The following is a 16,133-nucleotide window of genomic DNA, read 5'->3' as shown; positions in this document are numbered from 1 at the left end:
GATAGATAGATAGATAGATAGATAGATAGATAGATAGATAGATAGATAGATAGATAGAATAGGCCCCAGCACTCCCGCAACCCTTGTGAGGATAAGCGGCAAAGAAAACAGATAGATAGATAGATAGATAGATAGATAGATAGATAGATAGATAGATAGATAGATAGATAGATAGATAGATAGATAGATAGAATAGGCCCCAGCACTCCCGCAACCCTTGTGAGGATATGCGGCAAAGAAGAAAACAGATAGATAGATAGATAGATAGATAGATAGATAGATAGATAGATAGATAGATAGATAGATAGATAGATAGATAGATAGATAGATAGATAGATAGATAGATAGAATAGGCCCCAGCACTCCCGCAACCCTTGTGAGGATAAGCGGCAAAGAAAACAGATAGATAGATAGATAGATAGATAGATAGATAGATAGATAGATAGATAGATAGATAGATAGATAGATAGATAGATAGATAGATAGATAGATAGATAGATAGATAGATAGATAGATAGATAGATAGATAGATAGATAGATAGATAGATAGATAGATAGATAGATAGATAGAACTTTCAGTATTGATCCGGACTTCACTCACACCTGAGGAAATCAACTTATAACTTTGGTTGCACTGTATGAAATGCTCGAATGAATCTGACAATCAAAACATGATTTTTTTTTTGCATTTTTGCAAAACACATCATGTGTCTGTCTGAGTGTACACGTTTGTGTCGCAGTGAAAACGACCATCTGACCTTGAGAGCTTCAAACTGCTTCTAATCCACTTCTGTGAGCTCAGCTCAACATGCAGACGCTGATGGGCTCAAGCGTGAGAAGAAAAAAAAAACACATACAATATTTCTTCTCATCTCTCAGCACATTTGGCCAGAAAAGGAGAGCATTTTTTTTTTTTTTTTCAAAACTCTCCGAGCACCACAATGGATTTTCTAACTGAAGTCTTGTAAACTTTTTTAAAACCATGGAGCTGCCGGGAGACGGCTTGAAAGTCCGCTACAGAGAAGAAGACGGGACGGTGTTGTTCGAGAGCTACATCCCCCCCTCGAGAGACGCCATCCACCTGCCCACCTACGTGCTCTATCTGCTCATGGCCATTTTCATCGTGCTCGGTGTTCTCTACGCCATCATCGGTCACCTCATCAAGGACCTCATCCACGACTGTGCAGGTGTGTGGCTATCATATTTAATATTTGTAGCGTTTCACAAACTTTATTGAGTCAAGGCACCTTTTACACTAGAAAAATATATTCTCACAACACCATCCAAAAACCTCATTAAAAGTACTGTACATGCATGCAAATAATAACAATATCATCTTAATCTACTCACAAATGTACTTAAACAGTCAGAACTTGTTTAGTTGAACACAAAGCTACTCGTATATAATTTATATATATTGTGAAATTTACACCAAAAAACGCTGTCAAATCATGCCAGAAAAAATTGTAAAAAAAATAAACACTGAAGCAGTATTTGATTTATATATATATATACTTATATATATATATATACACAAACACACTTTGGATTTTTTTTTCAGTTCACTGCACAATGGCTGATGATCATTCATAGCAGATTTTTGTAGTCTTACATTCATAATTAAATATTCCAGGGAAATCTAAGTTGTCAAAAACATATTAATATAGCCTGTGTTTATTACTGTGGTTGTAGTTTGCAAAAATTCCCGATATTGGTCATTGGTGACCAAATATTTAAAAAAAAACATGTCTTAGTATGATTACTTTACTCTAGTGGGGCACAATAATTTGCAGATATGAACGTGATATATTCCAGACTGGCTCTTGGGGGAGCAGCCCGAGGAGGTGGTGGTCAACTATTGTGAGGCCAAAGACAAATTTGTGGCCGACTGGTGTCCAGAAACCACCCCGGAGCTGCAGGAGATGGCCCGGGCCGAAGAGAACAAGATGGCTGAGAAAGACTTCATGAAGTCGCCTGCAATCTGGATCATCTCCACGGAGCCTCGGGGCACCAGGACAGGGCCCCGTGTGGTCTTTGGGAAGAGGACTTAAAAAAAGACAAGACAAAGTCCTAGATCATAGATGTCAAACCCAAGGCCTGGGGGCCACATCTGGCCCCCCACCCGATTTTACGTGGCCTGCAAAGCCAAATCTAGAGTGTCAATTTCCATGATTCTTTTGAAAGAAATCTGTACCACAATTTCAAACTTTCTTATGTCATAAATGATAAAGTTGAGATATTCCAAACATTTTTGTGTGACCAAACGTGAATAGATGGAAAAACACATTAACCTTGATTCCTGATTCCAAAACTAGTTCATAAACTGATGATGTAAATATGATGAGATGATTAGATATTTTTGCTCCACAGTCATGACGGCCCTCTGAGGGAAACCGGAACAACAATGTGGCCCGCGGAAAAAAAAAAGGGCGACACCCCTGTGTCCAAGATGCTTCTGATGCGGATGGTTTGGTCATAGTAGGACATCTAGTGGTTCACATAGTCAGTACAACTGGGGATGGAGGAACCCTGCTAGGTTACGACTGCATTGTGAGAATTTGTAAATAACACAATCAATCAATCACAATTCACACATACAGTAATGTATTTGTTTTTTTTAGACAATGAACGTCTGTAATTGGTCAGGTTCTTTTACTGACTTTTTTTTTTTGGGGGGGGGACATTTTTTATCCTTAAGAGTGTGACAAACTCCAAGTCCACAAGAGGAAGCCACCAACCTTGACTGTGACCCAGCGGCTGAGACATTGTGTCATCAAAGTACTGTCATGCGCTTCAGTAATGGGCCTCAACCCTTCCTCCACTCTCTGGACTGAAGCAGGCCCCCCAGTGGAAACGTTTCCTACAATGTTAACAAGATGACTTGTTGAAAGTTAACCGTTTTAATCCCATTTTCTGTCACTGACTTCCAACAGTGCCATAATCTTATTAACCGTTTCTCACTCCAAACTCTCCCTCCACCCCCCCCCTCTCTCTCTCTCTCTCTCGCTCGCTCTTTCTCTCTCTCCAAACCCTGCAATCAGCACCGCCATCAATCCAAATTATGTAATCCGCGGCATGCGTAACTTTAAACCAGCAACAGATGAGCAGCACATTATCCAACAATAATGTGAGACTATCTAAATCTATTATATTGTAAACTGCAATGAGATCAAAGTCCATAACAATCAATCATTCAACATTTAACAAATGGGCACCGACTGAGAGAAATTATTTTAACAAGGTGCTTATTATTGTTGCAGTAGTTTATCGTGGTGAATAACGCTACAGTGCCCTGTATCCATTTTCTGAGCTGCTTATCCTCACAAGGGTCACAGGAATGCTGGAGCCTATCCCAGCTGTCATGCCGGGAGGCAAGCACAACTTGTTGCCCGCCATTCGCAAGGCACAGAGAGACAAAAAATAGTCACATTCACAATTACACCTCGGGGCAATTTTGAGTCACCAATTAATACATATTTTTAGGGATGTGAGAGGAAACCGGAGCACCAGGAGAAATCTCACGCGGGCACGGGGAGAACATGCAAACTCCACACAGGCATGGCTACAGAGAAGAAGCCACAGCGTTTTTTGGTGTAAATTTCACAATATATATAAATTATATAAATTTGAACCACGGTCCTCAGAGTTGTAAGGCCAACTCGCTAAACAGTTGCACCTTTGTGCCCCCAACGTTTAGTCAATATCTTTGATATTCAGTTTAACGTCCATGTAGTAGTAGCAACTAGTAGCCTTTTTCATCACTTTAGTGCCACTTTTGACTTACTACTCAATTAAACCTTACTTATAAACTACTGTGCTGCATTCGTACTACCAGGCACACACTAGTAGCCTTCTGGACCCCACTAGCAGCAGCAAATGCCCACGAGTAGTTTTGCCTTAAGTGGTAACATATAGTTGTGTTATTTGACTGTCAAAATTGTCCTGCTAATGGACAGAGGTGGGGGGGGGGGCAAACATAATGAACAATAAACAGTCATTCTAGTGAGCTGAAATGTCTTCCTAGCTAGGATTATGAACGTACTCGATCACTGATTTAGGATATGAAGGGAAGGCTTAGAATGCTTTCCTTTTGGTTGCTACTAGTCCCTTTTTGCCCTCGTCCTTTCCACCTTCATGTGGCGACATGCTTGCTGCCTGCAGCTGCAACAGAACAGTTTCTTGTGGCGAGTTCTCTCACGCTCCCTTTTGTGTCACGTTTGCTGCTCGCGGGAGGGCGCTCACGCGGCACGCCTCCTCCTCCTCCTCCTCCTCATTCCTCATCCTGCTCCTCCTGCTCCTGCTAGTGCCAACATGCCCCACTTCTCCACTCTGCTCCTCTCATCTGCGGAAAGATCGCTCATGAAGACGGTGTGCTTTAAGGGCGACATGGATGCTCGTTGATTTAAAAGGAATTACTGTGCGTGCATGGATCGGAGCTCATCGCCGATGTGGGGCGACTGTGAGAGGTGAGATGTTTTTTTTTTTTTTAAGCTAATTGTCCGTAGAGGTGAAACAGTGGTGCCTGAACGCAACACGCCAAACTGGGCAATATGTATTTAAGGTGGTTTAGGGATGCCTTCGGTGTTAGCGTCATGGTTATTGCTAAATTGTAAGCATTCGCATTGGAAGCCGTTGCCTAAAAAGCATCAGGCCCACATTCACTTCATTACAGCATCTATATACATAGCCCCCGTCATTTCTTATCATGTCATATTAAAATGAGATATTCAGTATTATTGGTAACATTTTAAGCACCCAAAAAAAAAAAGCAAAGGATAAACAACAACAACACAAGTGGCAGAAGATGTACAATGAAAGCTCACAAATAGGCAGTGTCAGTGTTTTAACACGTAAATTCTCAACATGCTGCAGTGTGCCACATTATTTAAAAAAAAAACGAAAAAAACATTAGTATCGTTTCATTGCGATAGTCTGGCTCAAGCACAACAATGCGCGTGTGAACAACTAGTCTGCAACTTTTAAACCATCGGCATGCTGCGACTGACTTGTCGTTTTCAGCTGTTTTCAGGAATGCGCCGTGTATAGATGCGAAAAAGAGCACCGGGAGCTTTAGGCCCGCGTTGTGCACTAGTAGCCATAGATCTGCTACTACTTTAATTCGTGGCACTATGCTAGCATGCTAGTTAGCACAGTGGCACATTGATTTGCTGGCTGAGTTTTTCTCATCCCTCCAAATGTTCCCTGCTGGGTTCCCTTCATGAGTTAATTACACCCCTGACCCCCAGCTCAACTCTTCACAGAGATGCAAATGGAATGAGACGTTCTTCAGGGCTTCAAGTGTCTTTTTAATTTTATTTTTTAATGCTGATTCGAAGAACTGTGAAGTACCACCAAAACCATTTTGCTCGCCATGACATCCGCCAGCCAGACGTTGAGCTGCACTGTGTTTGTTTATGGAGTATACAAGTGATAGAACATGAGGTGATTACACTTCTTGTTTATATGTACATTATGGGTTGTTCAGGAACAATTTGTACTGTGACAAAAAAAAATCATCTAAAATGTCTCTGTGGCCCACTAAAAGTAGATTTTTTTTTTCTTTGGACAGTGCTGTGGAGGAGGAAGCATCATCCAAAGTCACAGGACCCGTGACAGGTAGAACTGACCCGCAATTCCTAATCACCACATATATCTAAACGCATGTGAGTTTTTTGTTTTAAACTCCAACTCTAATCTGTTCTAGATGTGTGTCAGGACGACGAAAACAACACTCCTCCTCTTCAGCCTCACACTCTAAAGCAATTTGAGCAGGTAAATTGCATTATGCATTACTTTATTATTGAATTATTGGTAATTCATTCTTGAAATGAAGAGTTTGTTTTCAAAACGAGACATAGGCATTTTTTTCAGATTTACGAAACTCGCGCCAAAATTATCCATTCAGAGCTGGATAATTTTGGCGCGAGTTTCGTAAATCTGAAAAAAATGCCTAAGTCTCGTTTTGAAAACAAACTCTTCAAATATTTAACCATTTTTTCATTGTGCTGATTTTATTTCCCTGAATTTGAGTTTGAAGCAGTCTTTCCAAAGCTTGTGAAAATGGCATAATTTTTGTATTCCATCATTTGTTACTATTCTTGCTCCGAGTGTGTTGGCAGTCATTTGCAGTGACCTCTGGACGCTGTGCTCTGTGTTGCTATCGTGTGGTCAAATGTGTGATTACAGGTCAAGGCATACAATATACAATTTTCCTATTTTTGGAGTGTGGAATTGTAGTTTAGTCATCATTGTGAAGGCCGGCAAAAGAACATACAGTATACACAATGGACCCCTTTTTGGCACCTAGTGTTATGGTTACTAACCTGTAGTGATGGACCTGTCTGATTTTGGTGCTGGCAGCGTGGGTTCAATTCCCTCTCACGGACTGTGCGAATGTGAGTGCAAATGGTGGTCTGTGTTTATATGTCCTGTGTGACTGATTGTTCACCAGTTCGGGGTGGAGTCCACTTTTCACCCGGAGTCAACTGGGATAGGCTCCAGCGCCCCGCGGATAAGCGCTGAGTAAAACGGATGGATGGATGGATGGACGTCCGCATTTAGCCGTGTGTTGTGTACTGCCTGGTGGGGAGAAAAGGGGGGTTAAAAGTGGCTACATGCATGTATGCAGTACCCGTCTTAAAATATCATGATGCCAATGAGATCACCTACAACTGAGGGCATCACATGGAAAACACCCTGAATGGAACCTCCTGGTTTCCCCCTCAGGGCACCAGCATGGCCCAGATTTTCTCAGTTCTCCTTGATATCATTATGAGTACACTTTTCACATTTAGACAAATAGTCCCCATAGAAGAGAAGAGAAGAGAAGAGAAGAGAAGAGAAGAGAAGAGAAGAGAAGAGAAGAGAAGAGAAGGGAATTCTTTATTGTCCACCAAGGTACAAAATTGTCTTGGGCTTATCAACAAAAAAGACAGCACTAAATACACATTAACAATATTAAAGTTGAGTATATTCATAATAGGGCGGCACATTGGCTCAGATGGAAAGCGTTGGCTTCACAGTTCTGAGATCCCAGGTTCAATCCCAGACCCACCTGTGTAGAGTTTGCATGTAATCCCCGTGCCTGCGTGGGTTTTCTTCGGGCACACATCCCAAAAACAGGCAACATTAATTGGACACTCTAAATTGCCCCTAGGTGTGATTGTGAGTGCGGCTGTTTGTCTCTTCGTGCCCTGCGATTGGCTGGCAACTAACTCCTGCCCATTGACAGCTGGAATAGGCTCCAGCACTCCCCGCGACCCTTGTGAGGATAAGCGGCTGAGAAAATGGATGAATGGATATTCAAAATAAAGCAAAACATAATAAATGCATCTGATTGTGTTGTGGTCTGTTGTGAATAAGAAAAGGAAGTCAGAGGTCAGTGTGGAGCAGTCGGGGCCCTTCGTGTAGAGCGGTCACTTTGCTAAGTTCAGGATCACGATGGCATTTGGAATCAATGATTTTTTTTTTTAAACTATCTTTAGCCAGAGGAGCTCTGTAGCGTCTCCCAGACTTCAGAAGCTGAAATTGACAAGACAGAGGATGAGCGCTTTCTGCCAGGATTTTCTGAGCTTTGCCTTTCATTTGGTCGGTCGTAATGCGGGCTAGCGGTTGTTGGGGTTTTCGCACGATTTAAGTCGCCATTTCAGCTATTTTGTTTAGCTTGGCCAACATTGCATTTAAAACGTTGGAACGGTGGTTAGAACGTGTGCCTCAGTTCTGAGAACAGGGCTTGAAATCCCGGCTCCGCCTGTGTGGGGTTTGCATGTTCTCACTTGTTCAAAACTGGAAGGTTGCAGTTCAAGTCGCCCTACGGGAAAAAAAAGCTGGCAATCTTTCGTTGGAGATGTGCGTCATGATTACTGAAGTTGAATTTCCCAATAATGGATTTTCACCTGTGTAATGAATTAAAAGAAGTCTTACACTTCTTTCTCTCGGTTTTACATTTTTTATTTCTTTGTTTTTAAATGTTTTTAATCATAGAAATCAGACTCAGTTACATTGTGTAAATGCACAATACAACAAAGTTTGTTCTGCTTTGGTTTAAGGTTCAAGGTCAACTAAGGGTCTATCCCAACCATTGATTTATTGATTGATGTTTCCAAATATTTGTGAAGAATGTCAAACAAGCATCACAAATAGTCACTATAGCGACGTTCCAATTGATGGGACCCAAACAAAAACTGTTTCACTTACATGTCTGCAGACTCTTTGGATGTGGCACACTCACCAAATTTCACCGTGTATGTCGCCGTAATTGATTTTTGCAGGGTGTGTGCGTGCACGGAAGTGAACCTGTCATGTGTTACTGCATGCCATGATGTCATTCCTAATCCATGCAGACACTAAATTTGGTGTCTGACCCATTTTGCTCTGAATTATTGAACAACCGTGTGTAATAGGACACTTTAATGGACACACTCAGTGATTGCATCCGGAAGAGGAAGCGGTGACGTAAATCCGCACGTGTAGTATTCCTTTGCACTGAATTACAATTTGTCAAGACTGCATTTTATTTAGTATGAAACTATATTAAAATTGTTCACTCATCTCTCTTAAGGATAGTTTGAGAGTAGGGAAATCTCACCAATATTCAGTTCTATGTTATGATGTTTGATTATTCCATTCCTCACCAGCAAAACTCCTTGTTGAGGAACCTCTGATTGGACCAGAGGAGTCTCATGTTATTATTTTATTTTATTTTATGCCGGCTTGTGTCTTTGACTTCGACATCCAAGATGGACATTTTTATTGTTTGTAAAGAGGTAGTCTGGTATCTTCTCTGCATTCAAAAAATATGACAAGCTACTGTTTACTTCCTTTTTTACTTTGTTCACTGTGTCTGAATGTGATGTCCAGTTGATAATATGTTGAAGCTTTGAAAATACAACCCATATTTATAGCAGAATTTGGCAATGAATGATGGAACTTGATGCACATCGTTTGCTTTCACCGGCCACATAAAGTGCCTGATCTGGCACCCTGGCCATAAGTTTGACACCTGTGTGGTCCAGTGTGCTTTTTCTTTCTGTATTAGTATATGCATGTATTATAAATTGTTTAATTCAAGAATGTGGTCACGAAATGAATTGAAACTCAGAAATGAAGCCACCAGTGTATACTATCCATCCATCCATTTTCTTAGCCGCTTATCCTCACACGGGTCGCCAGGAGTGCTAGAGCCTATCCCAGCTGTCAACGGGCAGGAGGCAGGGTACACCCTGAACTGGTTGCCAGCCAATCGCAGGGCACTTCGAGACAAAACAGCCGCACTCGCAATCACACCTAGGGGCAATTTAGAGTGTCCAATTCATGCATTGTATACTAATAACCCCTAAAAACGATTGTTTAAACAGTTTCTGGTGTATCATGAACGTGAAGGATGAACCATGGTATAGAAAGGAGAAGCACTGTACTGAAGTATTATAAAGTAACGCGAAACTGTAAACTCCAGTATAAGGAAAAGCCTAAATAAAAGGGTAAAAAAAGAGTATACTTGTCCTTGTGTACTTGGGCTTGTGTGCCTGCGTGTGTCAGCTACTGCTTTTTTGCAGGAGGGTGAGACTTGCCGTCATATAACAAGTGCCTGCAAAGCCAGAGTAACTTTCCTCCCGCCCTTCGTGTCTCCCCCCCCCCCCCCTCGCTCCCTCCACTTCCACCCATCTCCCTTGGCGGTCTGGGATTCCATGGATATGTGCTCCTGTAAAATAAGCCCCAGCGCCTGTCCCCTTGCCCCCAGAACACACCATGGAGCTGACACGGATGGATCTGTGAACCACTGGGGACGCAGAGATGCCCTCTGCACCTCAACTGCTCTTTTAGACTGTTGGTGTTATTAGTTTAGAAGTGTGTGGTTTTGTCAATGGGGTGTCAGAGGCCCAACTCGGGCTACATTTGTCACAATTACCAGCCTGGAAGAAAGGCACACATCCTTTGACTTGGCGTGTTATGGAGAAGCCGAGGAGAACTTTTTATTTCTGACCCGTAACAGACATGTCAAGCAGCGTCGGCGCTCTTTGACAGTCATGTCTAACGGTTACCGCACTTTGTCACAGCACCTGAACGACCTGAAGAAGGAGAACTTCAGCCTCAAGCTGCGCATCTACTTCCTGGAGGAGAGAATCCAGCAGAAGTACGAAGAGAGCAGCGAAGATGTCTATCGAACGGTGAGTGAGTCCGGCAAGTAGAATGTAGAACTCATTTGTTGCAGCTGAAATTGTATCCCAAAAAAAAAAAAAATGATTGCAAATGGCTTGCCTCAACATTTTGGTGTTCACTAAACCATTGAAAGTGATTCTTGAATATGTGGCTGCTGCTTTGAATGGGCTCTTTTATGCTTTAAAATGTGCTATAGTGTGCACTCACAGAGTACAACATGAGGTGGATCTGCATAAAATAATGAGCCGGTTGATGGATAATTATACTTTTTGGACGAGAGGTATCAATGTGTTCTTCTAGTTCAAAGGATTTTCTCATTGGATGATAGAGGTGTGCCTAATGTTGTGCTCTAAGAAACAGAATTGCACAATAAGTTAAAAAGAAAACTATGACATATTGTGTGAGTAGCTATCATGTGATCAAGGAGGAAAGGGTTTGATTTGATTGTGTCATAATCACTCGTTTTTTCCCCTCACGTGTTTCAAATACTGCATGTACAGACCGCTCAGGATCATTTTCATGGATGAATTTCAGGATCAGTGAATGATTTTATGCATTTGTTTATTTTGTGGATCAGTGTCCAACTATAGGGATGGCAAGCATTCTGCTAGTTTTCCTAGGGTTCTGATTAACTATAGAGAAAATTAATGAAGCAATAAATGGCTAGATTTTTTTCCTAATTAACAGTTTCAGTCCAAAAAAAAAAGTCAGAAAAAAAAAATATATATTTTTTTTGCTGCTTAGCTACTCAATGTGATGAGGCAGAAAAGAGTTGTTCAATAAAGACAACATGTTCCAAATGCAGTGGAGACTACCAGCTATCTCTTTATCAATATTTATCATTATTATTTTTGTAAAATGCACAAAATATGAGTCTATATCCTTCCCATTATGAGTGCATACCAGAAGTGATGAAGTGGCCAGCTTGCATGTCAGAGGGTTTTTAATCTTTTGTCTTCACTCCTATCAGTTTAATCGCTTTGTGATTGGCGACTAAATCTTCGTTCCATATTCGAGAGCTGGTCGGCGTTGTTGCTGTTGGCAGGGCGTCATGACCGAGGGGCTCTCCGCCCGCTGTCTAAACATTTCAGTGAAACCTAGCACAGCCTAGGTGAGCACATAGCGATCCCTCTGCAAGCTTTGACGCAGTATTTATAGCCTGGGTAAACTCACATGGAGTCGCATGAGAGTCTGTATGACACGTAGGAGACTTGGATCGTGTTTGGGTTTTTGATTTGATGAGCTCTGACTAAATGGTTGTTAGCGTCCTGTCTCAAAATCCATCTCCCCACCTGTTAGGATGTGATCTACGAGAATAAGTTTGTTTAAATTTGCAACCGCTGTCACGCCTGCTTTATTTGAGGCGTTTGTTGCTGAGGGCTGATGGGCCAACAGGGGCCAAAATAGCAGGTGTACCCTGATGGGTGTCTATATATAGAGCTCCAGCCATTTTGTTGACAGATACTGATGCACATCCCCCCCAGCAGTGTGTTGCATTATTATCATCAATGTTGGGGTGATAAATAATTACATAATGAGAATAAGATTAGCAGGTACGTTTTTATAGTGAGATTTGAAATCTAATAAATGATTGCACCAATTTCTTTCAGAATCATTGAATTAATTTCTCAGTGTTTCCCAACCCAAACAAAATTATTTCCCAAATTATCCACATTGGTACCTTGATTTATGATTCACGCGACTTATGAGTGTTTTCAAGACATGCGTCGTTGCTCTGGAATTTGTTTTTTTTTTTCATCTTGACTTACGACACAAAATTTGAGTTATGAGCACGAGATGGTAGCAGCGAACTTTAGTTTACTTTACTTTTATTTTGCTAACTTTACAACAAACAGCAGCTCGTCAGATCGAGAATTTTTCCAAAAAGAGGCCAAGTGCTTGCTTCAATGCTATTTTAATGCTAACACACAAACGGGATAATGTTGATTGTAAGGACAACTTAGATTTGAACACAAGCTTTAACAACACTTGCAGACAGAGTATAAACCAATACACTCAAACATATATTCCTCTGCACAAAAATATGCAAATATTATTGAATCTTAGTTACGACAAATTGTTGCCAAATCTTTGGGTCGTGTTTCTGTGTATTTTCAAGTTCTCTGGTAGCCGAGCACAAACACCTGAGGAGTAGCCTAATGCACATTGAATTATCATGACTGTTTAATTCTTTACATTATGGGTTGTGGGTTTGTATCCCACTGGGGCCTCCACTCCCTGAGAAGGGTTGCGTCAGGAAGGGCATCCGGCGTAAAAATTGTGCCAAACATATATTTGCGTTCATCTGAGATGACACGCTGTGGCGACCCCGAAAGGGACAAGCCGAAAGAAACTTACTTACTTACTTACCTCCAGAGCGCACCTGGTTATAAGCCTCATCCAGTATATTTGTAAAGGAAATACCGTTTGGTACATGCATTGGGCGCAGCCGTGTAAAAGGCGCAAGTGCCCACATTGAAACCGACATTGAAACATGAGATATTTATAAAGACGGTACATAGAATTTAAAGCTAGTGCCGCCACGCTAATGCTAACGCTAAGCGCCCTCGCACTAAAAGGGCTGGTTAAAAAAAAAAACATACTGGTAAAAATCACTGAGACACAGCCGTAACATGCTAACGCAGCACTAACAGGGCCAGAGCGGTAAAATCACTTCACCGGCACATATATTCGGTCTCACACTTACCTTTTCCGCTCAAGTGTCCCCTTGCAGCCGTTAGAAAAAAAATGCACAAATTACCGCATAAAAAAAAATACACAAATTATCGCATAAACCGCAGGGTTGAAAGCGTGTGAAAAAAAGTCGCTGTTTATAGGCCGGAAATTGCATTACTTCTGGTATAGTGAATGTTTTTTTATCAAGTAACATACCACAGTGGGGTATTTTGGTTAGTTAAGAAAGTTTGGGTTACAAGCGTGGTCATGTAACAAATCAAACTTATAAGTCAAAGCACCACTGTATGCTGGCACTGGTACAGCTTTACGTACTTTAATATGATGACATAAAGAAATATTTTTTTCATCACCCGGTATGCGGGACTTTGCATTTGTAGATGTGTTTGCTGAATGTGGGCTTAAGGAGCAGAATTGACCGGTTAATAATCTGCAATTATAAGGAATTTGTGTGCACGTAGTACAAGTACATTTTAGTGACTTGACTAAAAAGACTAAAAAAGATAACTATAAATTAACAAGAGGAGACAAGGAAGTGGTCATTTTAGGGGAACATGATTGTTTTATTTAATTAAATTAATATCTGATCTCAGATTAGATCCTGACGTTCAGAATAGGGGGAAACTGCATTAGATTTTTTTTTTTTTTGGCATCCCTGCTTAAATCATCTGTCCCATTGTAAAAGCCCTGATGGGCTCTCATGCGTGGGTGTCGTTTTTCCAAAGGCTGCTAATAGAATAATTGAAGAAGGTTTGTTTTAATATTGGAACACTGAACCCATTTCCCTTATTTATGCCTTCAAAAATAGAGTTTGACATCGAACAATAGATGAGATGAGCTCAACATTTCAGCTACAGTAGAGCTGTCACTGTGGAATATTTTCAGATTTGATTATTCTAACAATTAATCCATTGATTAGTAGAATAATCAGATAACAAATTGTCTATCCATCCATTTTCTGAGCCGCTTATCCTCACAAGGGTTGCGGGAGTGCTGGAGCCGATCCCATCTGTCATCAAGCAGGAGGCGGGGTACACCCTGGACTGGTTGCCAGCCAATCGCAGGGCACAGTTGCTCTACTGTGCCGCGGATAACAAATTATTTTACATTGAAGTTTTTGCTATTTTTTTTTCACAATTACTGTTTATTAACTGATCATTTTTAACCAAACCAAATAGCTACATATGTAAAAACACAGGAGAGGGAGTCATGTACTCAGTCACCAACCTTTTTAAATCTGAGAGCCTCTTGTTGCATACTGTTTTATGCAAAAGGGTTCCTATTTTGATGATGCATTTAAGGTTCTGCTACGTAGGCTATGGCTGCAAATAATAATTTTGCTGGTGTCTTAGTTGCTCAGACTGTTGACATACAATACATTAAGACACTTTATTATGAAGTCACACCCAAAGTATTGAACCAGATTCAGAAAATAAAGTGACTTTGCTGGCAGTTGTGGCTTTTTTTTTTTCTATGTATTTTTGCTAACAAAGCAAGATTTAGTTGCCTTAACATGCGAGCAGTTGTCTGTTTGGCTCTCTGCTGTCTCTTCGACACGTACTGAATGTTGACATTTTTTTTATACAGCATCTGCAAAGACTTTGATCTTTAACTACTGCTGGACTTCAATAGGCGCCACTGAAACGTTCTCATACTTGCTTGTTATAATCCACACTAGTGACACCATGCCCAATTCTCTTCTTGAAAGGATTTCTCCTCCCTTCTTAGACCTGCGCCACCTAATGTCCAAATTAGCAAGATCAATGCAGCCGCATAAAATGTTGTTTCCGGCAGTCCGAAAATGGACCGCAAGACAGACTTTGGACACCCTTGATCTAATGAAAGAGTGCGGGGAAACAAACTGCAGAGTTTATCCCTTGACCACCTGGGGTTAAGCATCTGAGCTGCCGAGAATTCTGCTGCTCTAAATATACCAACTGTGACAGCACATTCAGGTTCTGAAATGATGATACACAACACCTGCAAGCTCTGATTCACTCTACAGATGGAGAGATTAGGAGGTGGTCTCATGCCACCTTTAGGAAGACAGTCAAAGTCTTTGAACTATACAGTATTCAGATTGACTTTTGTTTATACTGTATTCCTTATTGTACTCAAATTATCAATATCAATCTAGAATTTAATTGCCGTCCATCACTGTGTCATAGCGCCCTCTACACACTGTATGTGTAGAATTAAATGACAAATGGGAATTTAGCACATAAAGTCCCCACCCTATAGGGCCCCGCATTCCTCTCCCCTCTCTTGATGGCCTCGACTGTCCTTGTTCACGACGGTCAGCTGATCCAGTACCCGTGCCCCTCCCTTTGGGATTGGTTGGGGTGCTTCTGTCAGGGTCGGGACCTCCCTGGTCCTGGGGTGTCGGTCCCTGCTGCATGGGCTCGCTAACTCAGCTGCCCCCCACCCCCTCGTGAGCTGGGCTCACCCTTCCTCGAAGTGGCGGCTCAGTATTTCCGTAAACAAACCAGTTGACTAACGTAATGTTTTCTTCATTCGCTAATACAGCGGCTGAAATAAGTATTTAACACGTCACCATTTTTCTCATTAATGTGTATTTTCTAAAGTGCTATTGACATGAGAATGTCACCAGATGTTGTGAACAACCCAAGTATTCATTACAAAAATTTTGACCAAATAAGGTCAGAAATTAAGTTGTGTGCAATTCTGTGAAACGAGGGGAAAAAAAAGAGCCAACTCGTATTCATTTAATACTTAGTACAAAAACCTTTATCCCCAGAGGAGTGAGTGAGAAAAAGCTGTATGCTCCCGTCACTTTAAAAACAATAAACAAACAAAATCAGTATATATGTTATGTGTTTTTTACTTTACTTTTGTATATGTGGCAAGAGCAAATTTTAGCAGTGGATGAAACTTACTGTATCTGCTCACTGTACTAGATCAGTACAGACAAATTGGCACCATTTTCCCGTGAGGGCTCGGTAAAAAAAGTTGAAAGGTTTGTGTTTTTATTTGTTGCAGAACATCGAGCTGAAGGTCGAAGTAGAGAGCTTGAAGCAGGAGCTCCAAGAAAAACAGCAGCTTCTCGACAAAGCTCTGTAAGTTCACACTCACTCACACTCAGCGACACTAAAGTAGTAGAATACTGCAGATATACAATATACAGTAGTAGAATACTGCAGATATACATTATACAGTAGTAGGATACTGCATATATACACAAAACTGCAGATATACATATAAAAACAAAGTGCTAAGTTTCATTTTATACAGCTATGATTATGTACCTTAGAGGAAAGCAA

The 16,133-nt window shown here is 41.2% G+C and overlaps 1 protein-coding gene and 1 long non-coding RNA gene across 3 annotated transcripts in view; one reads left to right on the top strand and one right to left on the bottom strand.

Moving 5' to 3' along the window:
* Positions 1-4,203: 4,203 nt before the first annotated feature.
* LOC133510455 (uncharacterized) lies at positions 4,204-13,130 on the bottom strand. Its single transcript, XR_009797613.1, has 3 exons — positions 12,866-13,130; positions 6,324-6,579; positions 4,204-4,342 (listed from the first exon to the last, which is right to left on the bottom strand). It is a non-coding gene; the product is annotated as an uncharacterized LOC133510455 (long non-coding RNA).
* Positions 4,328-16,133, top strand: part of LOC133510454 (myomegalin-like) — a 48,344-nt gene continuing 36,538 nt past the window's right edge. The window contains exons 1-5 of one of the 2 annotated variants that reach the window (XM_061838353.1): positions 4,328-4,466; positions 5,570-5,616; positions 5,705-5,772; positions 10,056-10,166; positions 15,853-15,929. In XM_061838353.1, coding sequence (XP_061694337.1) covers positions 4,426-4,466; positions 5,570-5,616; positions 5,705-5,772; positions 10,056-10,166; positions 15,853-15,929 — 344 coding nt within the window. In that variant the 5' untranslated portion in view covers positions 4,328-4,425. Of the gene's footprint in view, positions 4,467-5,220; positions 5,443-5,569; positions 5,617-5,704; positions 5,773-10,055; positions 10,167-15,852; positions 15,930-16,133 lie in introns of those variants that run through there. The other variant, XM_061838355.1, reaches the window with a different exon arrangement.

The sequence above is a fragment of the Syngnathoides biaculeatus genome, chromosome 13 (assembly GCF_019802595.1).
Source record: "Syngnathoides biaculeatus isolate LvHL_M chromosome 13, ASM1980259v1, whole genome shotgun sequence".
Taxonomy (NCBI): Eukaryota; Metazoa; Chordata; class Actinopteri; order Syngnathiformes; family Syngnathidae; genus Syngnathoides; species Syngnathoides biaculeatus.
This window is presented reverse-complemented; position numbering and strand designations above follow the sequence as displayed.